We start from the raw sequence: 16,508 nt of genomic DNA, 5'->3' as shown, positions 1-16,508 counted from the left end.
TGGTCATCACGGATCATTACACCCGCTATGCACAGGCCTTCCCCACAAAAGACCAGAAGGCTATCACGGTCGCGAAAGTTCTGTGGGAAAAGTTCTTCGTTCATTACGGCCTTCCAAACCGACTTCACTCCGACCAAGGGCGAGATTTTGAGAGTACTCTGATCCGAGAATTACTTAAAATGCTGAACATCGCCAAATCCCGGACGACTCCGTACCACCCTGAAGGAGATGCTTTACCTGAACGATTCAACAGGACCCTGTTGGACATGCTTGGGACCTTGAAGGGAATGCAGAAAACAGAATGGAGTCGTCATGTAGAAACTTTAGTACACGCGTACAACTGTACTCGCCATGAGTCCACTGGGTTCTCCCCGTACTTCCTCATGTTTGGGCGGGAGGCCAGACTTCCAGTAGATGTGCGTCTTCGAGTATCAACGGACGGGATACTCAATACCACTCATTTTAAGTACGTGCAAAGGCTAAAAGACAGTCTGCAACAAGCTTACCAACAGGCTGAGAAGTCTACAGCCAAACTGAATGCTGGTAACAAGAGACGATATGACAATAAAGTCAAGTATCGAGAGTTACGTCCTGGGGATGCAGTGTTACTTCGTAATTTGTGAATCCCCGGAAAACATAAACTGGCGGACCGGTGGAGAGATGGCGTGTATGAGGTGGAGTCACAGATGCCTGGCCTCCCGGTTTACCGCATCAGAGACACCGATGGCCGGGTAAAGGTTTGGCATCGTAATCACCTTCTCCCCATTCCCCAAGTGGGAGATGAAGAAGAGGAACTACAAGCCACACCGCTCAACGGTGAGTTCGATCTATCAGAGGTGGGTCAAGAGACTGTAACTAACGAGACTCACTCTGAAACTCCGGAAGACCCTATGGAGGGACCCTCTCAAAGGGACCATCCCGCAGAAGGGGCATCTCCCGAAGGAGCTACGGGTAAAGGGCCCCGTAGGCCAACGCCTACTAAGGTGGCACCAACAGGCCAGCCTTTGGATCCACAGAGCCCGTGTTTTGTACCCTCAGAGACATTTCTCCCCTCAAGGGAAGAGGCTAGGCCTCAGGACTATGCTTATTACTCCACCGAGGGAGTTGCCGAAGAACAACTCCGACAGAGTCAACGAGTTAGGTACCCGCCAACTAGGGTTATTTACGATCAAATGGGGGCACCCCATTATGAGGCTCAGCAGTGTTCTCGTAGTAAGATACAGTCTGTGATTGTGATGCTCAACGAATTATGCAATCTCGTTTAGAGTTACCTGTGCTAAGTTATATAGTTACTGCATTTTTATTATATAATTTGTGTACATTGTTGGGAAGTTATGTGGTCCAAGCGAGGACGTTGGAGTTTTCACAAGGGGGAGGATGTAGCCAGGTCCCCCCTGTCGTGGCTGACCCCCTCCTCCCTTCTCGCCAGACGCTGTGTGCGAGGGAGTGAGGGGGGGGGGGGCGGCGCGCGAGGAGAGAGATCGATCCCTGGTAGCTAGGGACGCGAGCGGCGAGCAGGCCGGTTGCCGGGGACGCGATCGGGCCGTCGCTAAGGCCGCGATCGTGTTGCCACCGGCCCGGCGGCTCGGGAAGCAGGGCGCCGCCATGCTAGGGCTGTTGCGCATGCGCAGTAGCAGAGCACAGCGCGGGAGGCCCCAGATAGCTCGCGCATGCGCGAAGATGAGTCTGCCAGCCCCCAGGGTGCATAGGGGCAGAGACACCTGACGCCAGGGAGCCAATAGGGCTGAGGGATTTGCCAGGGAACAGATGGATACATTTCGCGGGGTTTTGCAGCTACGCAGGCAGTCAGGATCCGGACCAGCTAGGGGTAAGAGGTGGATGCAGGGGTCAGTGACCCTCTGCATAGGCCAGCAGCCCCCAAGGTCCCAGTTAAGTCCTGAGCCACCTAGTAGCTTGTGGAGCTTAGGGACAGGCCCTAGATAGGGACACTGCCCCATTATTTGGTCGAGTAGTCAGGGACACAGTGCTGAAGCCGTGCGGCCCTGCGAGGTGGGTTCTGGGCTCAGAACACCACCAAAGACCCTAAGACTAGGAGAGACATTGTTCGCGCTGGACTTTCAACCCACGCGGTGTGGAGGACAACGTCGGATCGTGCGGATTGATATCGCGGTACCCGTGGCTGGAGCCCGGGCAGGTAACCTGCAACTCACGTGCACCAACCAGGCCTATCACCAAACATAGTGGCTGCGCAGTCACACACACATATGCACAGTGGTATTTGACTCTGGGAGTGCGAGACATTTGGGTGGGGGTTACTGGACACAGGGTGGGGTCACACTGTGGGAGGTTAGCGTCCGCCGTGACGCCTAGAGGTGGTAGCGTTCGCCGTGACGCCTAGTGTGGTTAGCGTCCGCCGTGACGCCTAGAGGTGGTAGCGTCCGCCGTGACGCCCAGTGTGGTTATCGTCCGCCGTGGCGCATGTTGATTTGTGTTGATATATGTTTGCTATGCAGTAAAGCCAGTCCTGTTTTACATTTGCTCGCTTTGTGTGGTTGTTTCCTGTGAGGGCCTCCTCCCACTCCGTTGGGATCCCTCCCAGGTGGAGGCGTTGCACCAAGAGATGTATAATATGTATGTACCCCAGGTTCCCCAAGCGGAGGCTTAGGCTCCTGAGAGCCACACAGGTTGCACAGCAGGTAGTAGCGGCTGTATTCATAGGGAATACCCGTTACACTGTGATAAGAGAAATTGACATTTTTGTCTGAATTGTATTTGAATGTTAACCATCACATGAATTGATTTTACCTTTGTGGGTAACAAATCATTAAACATGAATTCCTTCAGTTCTGGTGAGGCATGTAATGGATTGTAGAGCAATTATTAAGGTATATTATTTGTTTTTCATGTATGGTGCTTTCAAGTATTTTTCTATGTTTACAATCATGTTCATTTTGTTTAAGATTTTTTTTACATTTTGCACCATATATCTTGACGCTACAAATTTAATCTTGTGCTCAGCCTCAAAAGTGCCAAGCGTTATTCTATTTTTCATCTTTTTGCTATAAATCTTATTGACAATCATCCATAAAGCATATTATATTAGCCAATGCCCCTTGCGGACAAACATTTAATTTTTATGTGGATAAAGGAGTTATTCCCTTAACTGCGACATATTGAAGAATACACTTCTGTAACTATTCAGCTTTAGAGGAAAAAAAGAACTGAAAACCCAAATACTGTAGTATCATATTCATAGAAACTATCAATTTGTGTAATCCGTGCAAGTTCATTTGCAAATGAAATGAGCAGGGCTTTGAATGATGCGCATCTGCTAAATGTGTGCCAAAAATGTTTATAGCTTGGCTTTTCGTATGAACTACGATTGTCGCACACAAAAAGGTTTTTCTTAACACACACGAGCAGATATCATCTCAAAATATTAGTGAATGTTGTTTTCTGATTAGCCAATTCCCACCTGCTGACTTTAAGGCATACAGTAGGTCTATTGGGCAAGTGCGATAAAGCAGCATTGGGGCAAAGGCATCATTGAACAGGCAAAGAATTAAGCAAGTCACTTTGGCCAAAATTTACTAAGCAGTGTTAGGTTAAAAGACACCTTCCAGTGATGAAACAATCTTTATTATCCATTCACTTGAATGGGTCACGAGGTATCTATGAGTTATATGGAAAAGCACAGCTTAGAAAAGATATCTCTCATATGCATCAGGCATCGCAATGAAATGGTGATCTCTTTTAAGGCATGGAAGAATTGTGAATTCTAAACGCAGCACTGCATATATATGACCTGCTAATTATAAAACATAACTACAATGAAAGGTCCATATAATGTTCAAGTACCCATATTGGTCCTAGAGAAATCTGGATTCATTGTAGGTTGTGATACAGTACCTATTAGGGGACCAACATGTTCTTCATGGATGACATGAAAGATTATACATGCAGAGCTTTTGAAACCTCAAACATATTTTCTGCAAGAGCCATTGTATAATTGCATCTATGAATAGGGTGACCACCCGTCCCCCTTTTGCCGGTACAGTCCCGGTTTTTCGGGAGCTGTACCGATTTTCTGTGTGTACCGGAAATGTCCCGGATTTTCCTCAATGTGTCCCCATTTTTATTTTTTTTGTCCCCGGCGGTGCGCGAGTAAGCTGCGGTGCGCTGTGCGCTGTGCGCGAGTCTGCGGCGGCGCGGAGGAGGAGACTGCAGCAGCCCGGCTGGTAAGTATTTTTTTTTTTTTTTTTAATGCCAACCCCCCCTCCCGGCAGTTTCCTACCTTGTTGGCCAATCCCCAGCGTCCCGGCATTAAGCCCCGCCCCCGGCATCATCCTTCACCAAGGACCGGCATGCGGAATGGATGGAAGGAAGGGTGCCTGGGGGCGGGGCTTCCGCTTCCTGCGGCAGAGCACACGTGGTGTGTGTCTCTGCCTGCGGCTCCTGGCTCTTCTGCGCGGTGTCTCCCCCCCTCTGCCCGCCCGGGGGGATAGGAGGTGGGTTTTTTATCCTTTGCCCCCTGTCCTGGCGCCCCCTTCCCCCCCCTGTCCCTTTGGTTCGAGATGGGCGCGGGGGCGGGCAGTGGTGGCTGCGCGGTGTTCCCCCATTCTGCCCCGGGAGCCCGTGGCTGCCCGCCGGGGGAGGGGGGGCGGCGGCAGTTTACCTTTGTGTCCCGGCGCTCCTATCCCTCCCCCCCCCCCTAGGTGCGGGAGATGGGCGCGGGGGTGGGTGCAGGGGGAGGCGGAGAGCCACCTGCTCGTGGCTGCCTCTGTACTCCAGTCTGTGTGTGTGTGTGTGTGTGTGTGTGTGTGTGTGTGTACCAGTGTGTGTGTCTGTGTGTACCAGTGTCTGTGTGTGTGTGTACCAGTGTGTGTGTGTGTGTACCAGTGTCTGTGTGTGTGTGTACCAGTGTACGTGTGTGTGTGTGTGTGTGTGTGTGTGTGTACCAGTGTGTGTGTGTGTATGTACCAGTGTGTGTGTGTGTACCAGTGTGTGTGTGTACCAGTGTGTGTGTGTACCAGTGTGTGTGTGTACCAGTGTGTGTGTGTGTGTGTGTGTGTACACCAGTGTGTGTGTGTGTGTGTACCAGTGTGTGTGTGTACCAGTGTACCAGTGTGTGTGTACCAGTGTGTGTGTGTGTACCAGTGTGTGTGTACCAGTGTGTGTGTGTACCAGTGTGTGTGTGTACCTGTGTGTGTGTGTGTGTGTGTGTGTACCAGTGTGTGTGTGTACCAGTGTGTGTGTGTGTGTGTGTGTGTGTGTGTGTGTGTGTGTGTACCAGTGTGTGTGTGTGTGTGTGTGTGTGTGTACCAGTGTGTGTGTGTGTGTGTGTACCAGTGTGTGTGTGTGTGTGTGTGTACCAGTGTGTGTGTGTGTACCAGTGTGTGTGTGTGTGTACCAGTGTGTGTGTACCCGTGTCTGTCTCCCCCTCTCCCTCCCCCTCTCTCCCTCTCACCCTCTCCCTTTCTGTCCCTCTCTCTCTCTCTGTCTCTGTCTCTCTCACCCTCTGTCTCTCTCACCCTCTGTCACCTTCTCTCTCTCTCTCTCTGTCACCCTCTCTCTCTCTCTCTCTCTCTCTGTCACCCTCTCTCTCTCTCTCTGTCACCCTCTCTCTCTCTCTGTGTCACCCTCTCTCTCTCTCTCTGTGTCACCCTCTCTCTCTCTCTCTCTGTGTCACCCTCTCTCTCTCTCTCTCTCTCTCTCTCTCTCTCTGTGTGTCACCCTCTCTCTCTCTCTCTCTCTGTGTGTCACCCTCTCTCTCTCTGTGTGTCACCCTCTCTCTCTCTGTGTGTCACCCTCTCTCTCTCTGTGTGTCACCCTCTCTCTCTCTCTCTCTCTGTGTGTCACCCTCTCTCTCTCTCTCTGTGTGTCACCCTCTCTCTCTCTCTGTGTCACCCTCTCTCTCTCTCTGTGTCACCCTCTCTCTCTCTCTCTGTGTCACCCTCTCTCTCTCTCTGTGTCACCCTCTCTCTCTCTCTCTCTCTGTCACCCTCTCTCTCTCTCTCTGTGTCACCCTCTCTCTCTCTGTCACCCTCTCTCTCTCTGTCACGCTCTCTCTCTGTCACGCTCTCTCTCTGTCACGCTCTCTCTCTCTCTGTCACGCTCTCTCTCTCTCTGTCACGCTCTCTCTCTCTGTCACGCTCTCTCTCTCTGTCACGCTCTCTCTCTCTGTCACCCTCTGTCTCTCTCACCCTCTCTCTGTCTCTCTCACCCTCTCTCTGTCTCTCTCACCCTCTCTCTGTCTCTCTCACCCTCTCTCTGTCTCTCTCACCCTCTCTCTGTCTCTCTCACCCTCTCTCTGTCTGCCTCTCTCTCTCTGTCACCCTCTCCCTGTCTCTCTCACTCTCTCTCTGTCTGCCTCTCTCTCTCTGTCACCCTCTCCCTGTCTCTGTCACCCTCTCCCTGTCTCTGTCACCCTCTCCCTGTCTCTGTCACCCTCTCTCTGTCTCTCTCACCCTCTCTCTGTCTCTCTCACCCACTCTCTGTCTCTCTCACCCACTCTCTGTCTCTCTCACCCACTCTCTGTCTCTCTCACCCACTCTGTCTCTCTCACCCACTCTCTGTCTCTCTCACCCACTCTCTGTCTCTCTCACCCACTCTCTGTCTCTCTCACCCACTCTCTGTCTCTCTCACCCACTCTCTGTCTCTCTCACCCACTCTCTGTCTCTCTCACCCACTCTCTGTCTCTCTCACCCACTCTCTGTCTCTCTCACCCACTCTCTGTCTCTCTCACCCTCTCTCTGTCTCTCTCACCCTCTCTCTGTCTCTCTCACCCTCTCTCTGTCTCTCTCACCCTCTCTCTGTCTCTCTCACCCTCTCTCTGTCTCTCTCACCCTCTCTCTCACCCTCTCTCTGTCTCTCTCACCCTCTCTCTCTCTGTCTCTCTCACCCTCTCTCTCTCTGTCTCTCTCACCCTCTCTCTCTCTGTGTCTCTCTCACCCTCTCTCTCTCTGTGTCTCTCTCACCCTCTCTCTCTCTCTGTCTCTCTCACCCTCTCTCTCTCTCTGTCTCTCTCACCCTCTCTCTCTCTGTCTCTCTCTGTCTCTCTCACCCTCTCTCTCTCTGTCTCTCTCACCCTCTCTCTCTCTGTCTCTCTCACCCTCTCTCTCTCTGTCTCTCTCACCCTCTCTCTCTCTCTGTCTCTCTCACCCTCTCTCGCTCTCTGTCTCTCTCTCTGTCTCTCTCTCTGTCTCTCTCTGTCTCTGTCTGTCTCTGTCTCTCTCTGTCTCTCTCTGTCTCTCTCTGTCTCTCTCTGTCTCTCTCTGTCTCTCTCACCCTCTCTCTCACCCTCTCTCTCACCCTCTCTCTCACCCTCTCTCTCACCCTCTCTCTCACCCTCTCTCTCACCCTCTCTCTCTCTGTCTCTCACCCTCTCTCTCTCTGTCTCTCACCCTCCCTGTCTTATTTTAACTGCCGTATACCTACACCGAAGTAACCTACCCTTCTTTCTTCCAGATCTGACTCAAGTTTCACACGGGAGACCTCGAAAGACAGGTAGGGAACACCTCCCCTCCAGTATAGTACCTTGAGGGACTGCGGATCAGGTAAGATACTAGCTGCTTTAGAAATTGTGAAGAGGGGGCATCCAGACACTGGTTAAGGGGTTCAGAATCATTCACATCTGGGTTTTTTTTGTTCGATTAGTGAGGTCAACACACACACACACAACTATGTAACAAAGACTAATGGTCGTAAGTATAAGTGTACTACAATAAATAAACTGTTATGTAAAAAAAAAATGTCCCGGTTTTTCATTTTCAAAATCTGGTCACCCTATCTATGAAGCACTTTCATGTTGGTCCACACAGCAACGTGCCCAAGTTTACTTACCCAGCCCTTTCAGGATTTTCTTTTCCAGCTTTTTCTCTTTATTTGTAGAAGTCTCTTTGGCCATGGTGACATCTGCTGAAGAAGCTTGATCTTTTGCCCCCTCTGTATTTGCCTCCTCACTCTCTCCATCTTCATTCAATGACTCTTCCTTGATTGGCAATCCAGCACTCTGGTTGTCAGTGCTCACAAGATCAGCGGACCCATACGTCTGAATGATATCTTCCAGTTGTCTGCTCAGCTCTTCCGAAATGTCACGAGCTGTTGTTTCAGATGGAGCACTAGCAGCTTTCTCACAGGGCTGTGAATTGATGACAGCTGGTGGCCCATCGTCTTGTACTGCAAGGCCATTTTGGCTGAGTGGCACTGGATTGCCACTTACAGTGGCTGTGAGCTGCTCGTTAGGTTTGAGATCAGAAGTTTGGTTACTATTCTCCATCTTTTGCCTAAAAAAATACAAAACAATAGTAATGTTGGCAAAGGTATATTTTTAAATGAAACCTTTACTTTGTCTGACACATACTATTAGAAGAGGCATTAATGGAACAATATTGCATGTTTGCTATCGAGGTAACGGTTTGTTATTCCGTCTTCTTATTACTGCGACCCTTGGCTGCTCATGACAGTCTCACACATGGCATACCTAGAATACCAGACTTGTTTTGTGCTGCCTGCACTTAGCATTAACGTTTGGAGCGAAATAGAAGCCATGGAAAGGAATTGCAAGTGAATCCCGACAGTAAACTTACATACCGCCAGTCATAGTTCCCTCTAGTATTCCTTTTTCTCTCTTCCCTAAAAAGTACAACCAAATATTGCTGAAGTACTACTAGAGAAATAACAAATATACACGCTTTTAAAAATGACATAGAAATGTGTATTAATATGGGATAGTAATAAATAAAGTGTTTTGAATTACATTAGTTATCTTAGTGGCAAAATAGCTATTATGAAACATGTAGCATGTGAGCAGCTATGATAAGATAATGACTTTACAGTTAGGTATGTGTGGCCTCCATGAAATAAAAAATAATTTCAGTCGACAATGTCCTTGCTGACTGGTCACTCAATAGTAAGGTGTGTGTGTGCATATATACATATCTAAATATATAAATAATATTTATATGATAGGGTACTGTGCATCGCAAACAATTAATACTAGTGCATGTCAAACTCAATTTCTGCCGTGTTGATAAGTATTCTTTTTTGTTTGTTTTTTGTATGTGTAAATGGTATCTGTTAAAGGCAAATATTTATGTGCACAACAAAGTTAATTAAAAGTGCATCAGAAACCCTAAAAAGACTCTTAATAGTGTTAAGAGTGCAGAATGAAGTCGCTATGCATCAACCCAAAAAAAAGGAATTTGACAAAGTGCGAATGTGTCATTATATAGGTTATGTCTAAGCAATCTAATACTACACTAATAATTTATATTGACTAATTCTAGTATAAAAAGAAATATACATAATTCTGTTTTCATTTAAATTGTATCAAATCAGATTCAACATGAGGGATGCATTAAAAATTATTTCAAACAATAAATGATGAATTGTATGTATGACGTCTTCATTCATACAACACACATTTTGAAGCTTTGAATTACTTTTAAGCACAGAAATGTTGATGCACAAAAAAAAAGTTAAATCAAGTCTTAAAACATAGACCCCGTAGTGTATAGAGCTTCCAAAAGGCTTTTGAAAGATTTGCACACTATAATTTCATCTATGAAAACTCTAATGTTGGTCTGCTAAAAGGTATCACGATCTACAACGAATCTGCTTTTCATCTCGACCAATATGGCTATTGGAATTTTGACTTTCCAAATACATTTGTTCTTTTTAACGAATGGATGGACTCATTCTTTACATTTCATGCTACTTTTAGTGCATAAGACAAAACAACATGGCCCCTGGGACCTATGGTCAGTGGTTGACAAATCACCAAAAAATCTACTCGCCACACAAAAAATCTACTCGCCACCTAGTACCAAACGTGTGCTGCTTGGGCCAATATTTACTCGCCCGAGGGTTAAATCCACTCGCCCGGGGCGAGCAAATGTATAGGTTTGTCGAACACTGCCTATGGTAATGAGTGGGTCAAGGTGGAGGATGAGGTTTTGGACCTGAGCCTTAGTCTTGGCCTATGTGTAACATTGTGATCTCAGTCACACTTCTGTCATATCATCGTATAATCTTTCAATTTGAAAATCATCCAACATTTTGTTCTAGGCACACAAAAATAGACAGATTTGTTTATGGGGGTATTTTTTCGACTAAATAGAAGATAGTTACATTGTACTGTAATTATACTATATGCATTTTTATTGGTGATTGCTTTTTATTTCTTAGATTTAAATTTTTTCTTTCTCATGTTTTCCAAGTTCAATTGAGCCCTAGTGGCACATTCTGAAAATGTTGACTTTTGTGATGCATAAAAAGCCATGATTCGATCATTTAAATAGGCTCATGGCATTGCTACAGCCGGTGCTTAGAGAATTTGATGATAATGAAGCATTTACAGCATTTTACAGTGATTTGTTTAATTTCCAAGTAACAATGTTGCTAATTGTCCTCCCCCTTCTCTGTCTTTAATCCATTTCCTAACTCTTAATTTCTACTTCAACTGCTGCCTTTCTTCCCCTTCCAATTTCTGCCTCCTGATTCTCTGTTGTTCTCTACCTTTTTTATCACTCTATTACACTCACCAAACTTCCCAAACTTTCTTGTCAATCGAGATAAAACTCGCCTCTGATTTACAGTATGTCTTTTCTATTCAGACTGAGCAGCTTTTGCCTTCTGTACTGAGCTACATTCTGATCGATATGTGGAACAGCCAGGATAGACATACATCCTAGGGAAACAAAATGGAGTCAAACCGTGGGCCAATAGGAAGTTGCAAAACGTAACTGCTGGAGCCATCTTTAATTTTTTTTTTTTAAATTATCAAGAAGTGCATTGGCAGCTAAAACTGTAAGTAACATAGAAACCAAGGGTCCAGTGAAGTTAGGATGATTCAGGCCTAACTATTAATTATGCTATATTCTCCATATACATATATATTCAGCATGTAACTAGTTAAAATAAGTAATTTAGTATTAAGTTACAAATTATATTGGAAAATGATTAGCTGCCTCTGCAAAGATTAGAAGATAAATCAGGCAGATGGAAATGTTTTCTGTGATTTAGAAACTTGGTATGTTTAATGTCTGCTGAGTTGAATAGTATATGGTCTTGAGTTTGGAATCAAAGGTTAGTTAAATAGTTAGTTAGTAGTAAAAGACAATACAAGAGAGACGGGTCTTAAAATATGAGGAACATAGGATTAACTATAGTTATTTAGTGACAGAACAATGAAAGTGTTCTAATGTTGTTGTTTGACTAAGAAGATTTTGGCAGACAGAGAGAAAAACAGGGATTGCTAAAATGTATAAAGATTGCATTTGGATTTATAGAATTCAGAATCATTTAACACCACCACCAGAGAGAAAAATCTCCCAAACTGTTCAGTATATGTATAGAATATTTGTAATACTCAGGTGTACAGACATAGGGAACTGGGTACACAATATAAACATGAATTCCAGTACATGTGTGGAAATTGTGTTCTTCTGATTGGATAAGAAAAAAATAGCATGTTATCAGGTCATGTCATATAGAACACCTACAAGCTCAATTTGAACCTCCAAAATACCCACAACATATATATAAGCATATAAGTTTCATGTATACATGTATATTTAGGCACTGTACCGTATATAAGTTTTTCTGGATGTGCACTGAGCCTTGTCTGTGTTTTATGTTATGTCTCTGGTTTTAAAATTATCAGGTCATGTCCCCTGAGATCAGAGACAACTATGAGAAGAGATAGAAAATCCAATCCTTAAAGAGAGGGTAGCTGGAAGCAATGGGAGGAGCAGGGAGTGGAGGGGGATGACGGAGGAGCGGAACACCCACCTCCTGAAGCCCAGATGGGAAAGGTAACCATCACTCCCTTCACACGTCCTTCCAAATATTAATCCTCTTTATAGCATACCACATAGTCATATGTAAAGAACAACCACAGTGTGACGGGAGCTTTGTGACAGGCTATTAATAATACACCAAAATATATACATATATAACTGGGTTGAACTGGGACGAGACTTAGATATGATAAAATATAATTTATTCCTTGATAAAGGTGAACACACAAAATATACAAATAACAGGCAAAATATAGACACTTACTTAAAGATTAGGACAAGAAAGCCATCAGGATACAGGATGGGCCATTTCTTCCATAATTCAGTTGCAGATGAAGACATCACAGCAATACATGAAGATCATGAAGACCATACATGAAGACAATAGCCATAGGCTGAGCCTGGTTCTTATACAATTATTTCCCTTTGAACACAACCTAAACCCAGCCCCTCTCATAAATCAGCGGTGAAGTTGACAGTTTTCCTCAGAGTAAAACTCCTCCCACCCCACGACGTTTAAAAACTGCTTTTCCCTATCTAAATAACTTCATAACTTCAGTTCAGTAGTACCGACTGGCACGTGAACCATATTAATGCATTCCGTCACGCATGACGCTCCCAATGAGACTACATATTACCGTGTAATATTAAAATTAAGAGAGATATTAATATCTGGCTCTTAGTATCTGTTAGATATCAAATGTTTAGAATCATTAGTTGGGGCTCGGCCCCACGAATACACATATGTAATGTTTAGCATGTTCCGCCAAGGACATCTCATAATATTCTTATATTTAATAAGGTCACTCATTCTGATTTTCTCCTTGGGTAACCGCCCCCCTGGCCCCCATCAAAAAAACCTTTGAAGCAGGGACCCCTGGGTGGTGGACATTTGTCACCTGGTGCTAAATGTCACACCCAATGCCCCCAGCCTGGGTCTAGCTGTCTCTACCAGCAATATACCCTTGGCCTGCAAATTAGGTATTAACATACTGTACACTAAAAACCCCTTCTGCTTTTCACACCCAACTTCAATCAAGCCTTTTGAAGTCCAGATTTTCTGAAAAGACACCCCACAGTTGTATTTTCTTAAACTGTAGCTTATTAACCCCTTAAGCCCCAGTGTGTGTGGTGCAGACACTGGCCCAGAAACAATACATTTTTTTTACAGGGGAATAAGCATTTGGATATTGGAGCGAGGTAAAAACACATTACTGGACCTCAGTCCAGTTAACCCCTTGCTTCCCAGGTGAGGGTAGAGGGTGGCCAATTGGGGTGTAACCCCTTTAATCCCGGGCCAAATCCTCTCGATCGTCACACACAGTCCAATTGTTTAGTCCCGCAAGACAGAGCCAGTTTTAGCATGAGCAACACACAGCCGTTTCTCGCAGTATTTCCCCCCTCTCTACTCCGAAGGCGTGCTTCTCCAATCAGATAGATCAGCGAAAATGCCCTGTGCTGCGGGTGGGTGGAGAGTACTGCTCCTTGACAAAAAGATGGGGTCCAAAATCCAACTTGCTCGTAAAAACAGAGTTTAAAAGAGGACAAAAAGCACCAAAAAGTACAAAACCACTAACTTTGATAAAGCGCCGTGTGCATGAAACGTGTTAGCGATGTTCTGTACTTTTTGACTATTATGCTGCTTTTCATCCTCCATTAAACTCTCTTTTTACCAGCAAGTTGAATTTTGGACCCCACCTTTTTGTCAAGGAGCAGAGCTCTCCTCCCACCCGCAGCACATGTGTGAGGAATTCGTTCCTGGGTTTGGCGGGATCTCACTCTTGTAGAGCTGGTGAGCTTTCAAACAAACCTCCCCTTGGAATTGCTAGCACTTTCACCTGTGCTTGCAATCACCGCAGCTCTGTCTCTCTGCTCTGGCATTGGAAGAATTCCCACACACTCCTGTCTTGGGATTGGCTATCTGCCCTTCTTATACTGGCCTCTTTCTTGGACACTTTGCCGAGCATAGTTCAAGTTAACTTTGATGTAACAGTGTTTGCCACATACTTCCGCCTTGGCCTTGTTCCTGGGACCTGCTGCAGAGGTCTGCTTCCTGTGCTGAAGCTCTGGATCCCCAGTGCTACTCTTGCCGTGTTCCTGAGACCTGCTGCAGAGGTCTGCTTCCTGTGCTGAAGCGCTGGATCCCCAGTGCTACTCTACCTTGTTCCTGAGACCTCCTGCATTCACCCCAGGCAGAGGTCTGCTTTCTGGTACCTGTGCTGAAGCTCTGGATTCCCAGTGTCTAACTTATCCTGTTCCTGAGACCTCCTGCATTCACCCCTGGCAAAGGTTTGCTTCCTTTACCTGTGCTGAAGCGCTGGATCCCCAGCGCCAGCCTTGCCTGTTCCCTGAGGCCTGCTACCTTCTCTCCTTGCAGAGGGCTGATTCCTGGGGCCTGCTGTATATCTCCATTGCAGAGGCTGGGTCCTGGTTCCTGTGCTGAAGCGCTGAATCCCCAGCGCTAACCTTCTGCTTCCTGTTTCCTGTGGCCTGCTGTATTCCTGCCATGCAGAGGTCTTCGTTATGGGCCGCTCCCACTCCTCGCGCAGAGGCCATTCCCACAGTACAGCAAAGTAGAGAGTACGGCTGCTACGCTGAAGCGCTGCGTACCTGATTCCTTGTTGCCGAACTTACCATCCCCAACACTTACCCTGGCTTGTCTAAGGATTACTCTACATTCTCCAACCCTGACCCTGCTACTAATGACTACGAACTGCGCAATCCAGAACTGGCTTCGTTGTCTAAGGTCGGTGTATTCACATCCCCACCTCAGCCCCGTGGTCCGGTTAAGGTTTGTGGCGAGCACGACCGTTACAACATGTGATTTTCGCTTAATCTTTTCAGTGCTGGACGTTCTACTGGAACTCTGACATTTTTGGTAATTTGATCAATTTAGCAGCAATCACCTGATCACCACTACCCTATGGCTGATGGAGACGGAAGTGCATTGGCTCCACTTCCTTCTCGATCCATTGGAGACGTTAGCCCAATCATACCCTGGAAAATTTGCATTTGTGCCATGACATACTTGGTTAGTCAATTGGGCCTCGTGTGTGCCTGTGCCCATGACTTACCAGGTCTTTCATATGAGTACTGCAAAGGTCAATGTGTCTTATTTTTATTTAACAAATTTTTAATGTGGATTGTCCGACCAGCTTTTCAAGTGGACAGACATTTCATTCAAGAGGCTCGATCCCTCTTTACATTCGAGTCAATGGTGAAATCAAGCCCTTATACTGCCTATTTCCCTAATAGGGAAAAAACACTTAATAATGATAACACTCAGAAAAACGACAGGTTTAGAATTTAGAATCCTCCATTTTGCTACAGCTTTGAGGTCGCATTAACAACTACCATTGGAAGGGGAAAAAAAGAGAACAAACAGGAGGAAAATAGGGAATGATTTTAATTAAACTAAGAGAACATGGGTGGTTATTCATTAAACTGGAATAGAACCAGAGCACTATCGCATGGATACTCCCATTACAATCAATGGGAGTTTCAGTGTGACTCAGGCACTATCAGCACCCATCACAGCTTAATGTATAACCCCCATAGTCCCTTTGATGTATTGCCCCTAGTAAAGGAGGTAACTGGAGCATGGTCAATAAAGGAGCCTCATGGGACGCCATATTCAAAATCGCAAACTTGTTTAATAGCGATAACATAGAACCGTATCTAAAAGATCCAAGGCATAATGTTATGGGAGCTTAAATGTTAAAAAGATAACTTATTTAACAAACCCTAAAGTAAAGTAAAAAGAATAGGCAAACCAATAAGAACAAATGAGACAACAATCAACAGGAGCAGTCCATATTCAGCGTTTATCTATGTCCTCTGCATTTCCTCCCAGGTGGTACAGTTTTAGTTTCTAAAACGGGGGTGCTGTGTCTCTGATCCACTGTGATCTATGGGACCATGGAGTTGAAGCCACAGCCTCCAGAATCTAAGCGTCAGGTTGTTATCTTCATCTTAGGTTAGAATTGCTTGAAATCCATTACTATCCTCCATTAGTTGGGATGGGAACACTCAAGTAAATCTGATCAGCTTAGCTCGCAGCAAAGTTGCAGCATTTGTTCAGACTAGAGGGTGCTAAACATAGAGTACTTGTATCAGGACTTCTTCATACTAAAGATGAGAGGTAAGTCACTTAGCAGATGAGACATTTTTATGTTTTATACTAGTGGAGAGTTTTGCTGGAGATGAAGGTGGAGGGATGGTTCTGCCAGGCCAATGTCATGAGGACATTCAGCCAGCTAATTGGAAGCACTCTGTGTCCCTAAAAGACTGACAGACACATTTGACCAGGATCTTTCTCCTCCAGGACCAGGAAAATTGTCACAGTGGTCCTGGTGGAGACTAACCAGAATGTTTATTGGTAACTTCAGATCAATAGAGTGTGAATGAATGGCTATGTCAAAGTTGTGAGTCTATGAGACATGGGCAAACACGTGTTAATCAGTGGAGGAGGATGTGTTTTAGTGATGTTTTGTAATGGCCAAAGTTCCATGTGCTAGGACAACACCTTTGGTGTGCCAGTTGCTATAAAGTTCGGCATTTACTAAAAGGTAAAACAAATACTTAAATGTCTATAAAAAAAAGGAAATGGACACAGAAAATACTGATTACGGTGCACTTACCACAAGCCCCTTAATATTCAAACTAAATAATATAGTGAGTAGGTGCATATAGGGGAAAGAGAAGGGAAACAAAAATGGTCCCTAGAGTGGTTCTCCAGAAAGCCCC

At 45.7% G+C, this 16,508-nt stretch overlaps 1 protein-coding gene across 1 annotated transcript in view; it reads right to left on the bottom strand.

Annotated features, from left to right (window-relative positions):
* The window catches only part of TXLNB (taxilin beta), a 61,418-nt gene that overhangs the window by 32,086 nt on the left and 12,824 nt on the right, over nucleotides 1-16,508 (bottom strand). Inside the window, exon 2 of the mRNA XM_075597822.1 lies at nucleotides 7,804-8,246. Coding sequence (XP_075453937.1) covers nucleotides 7,804-8,239 — 436 coding nt within the window. The 5' untranslated portion in view covers nucleotides 8,240-8,246. The remainder of the gene's footprint in view (nucleotides 1-7,803; nucleotides 8,247-16,508) is intronic.

This window comes from Ascaphus truei, chromosome 4, assembly GCF_040206685.1.
Source record: "Ascaphus truei isolate aAscTru1 chromosome 4, aAscTru1.hap1, whole genome shotgun sequence".
In the NCBI taxonomy this organism is placed as follows: Eukaryota; Metazoa; Chordata; class Amphibia; order Anura; family Ascaphidae; genus Ascaphus; species Ascaphus truei.
The sequence above is the reverse complement of the archived record's forward strand: the minus strand, read 5'-3'. Positions and strand labels throughout refer to the sequence as shown.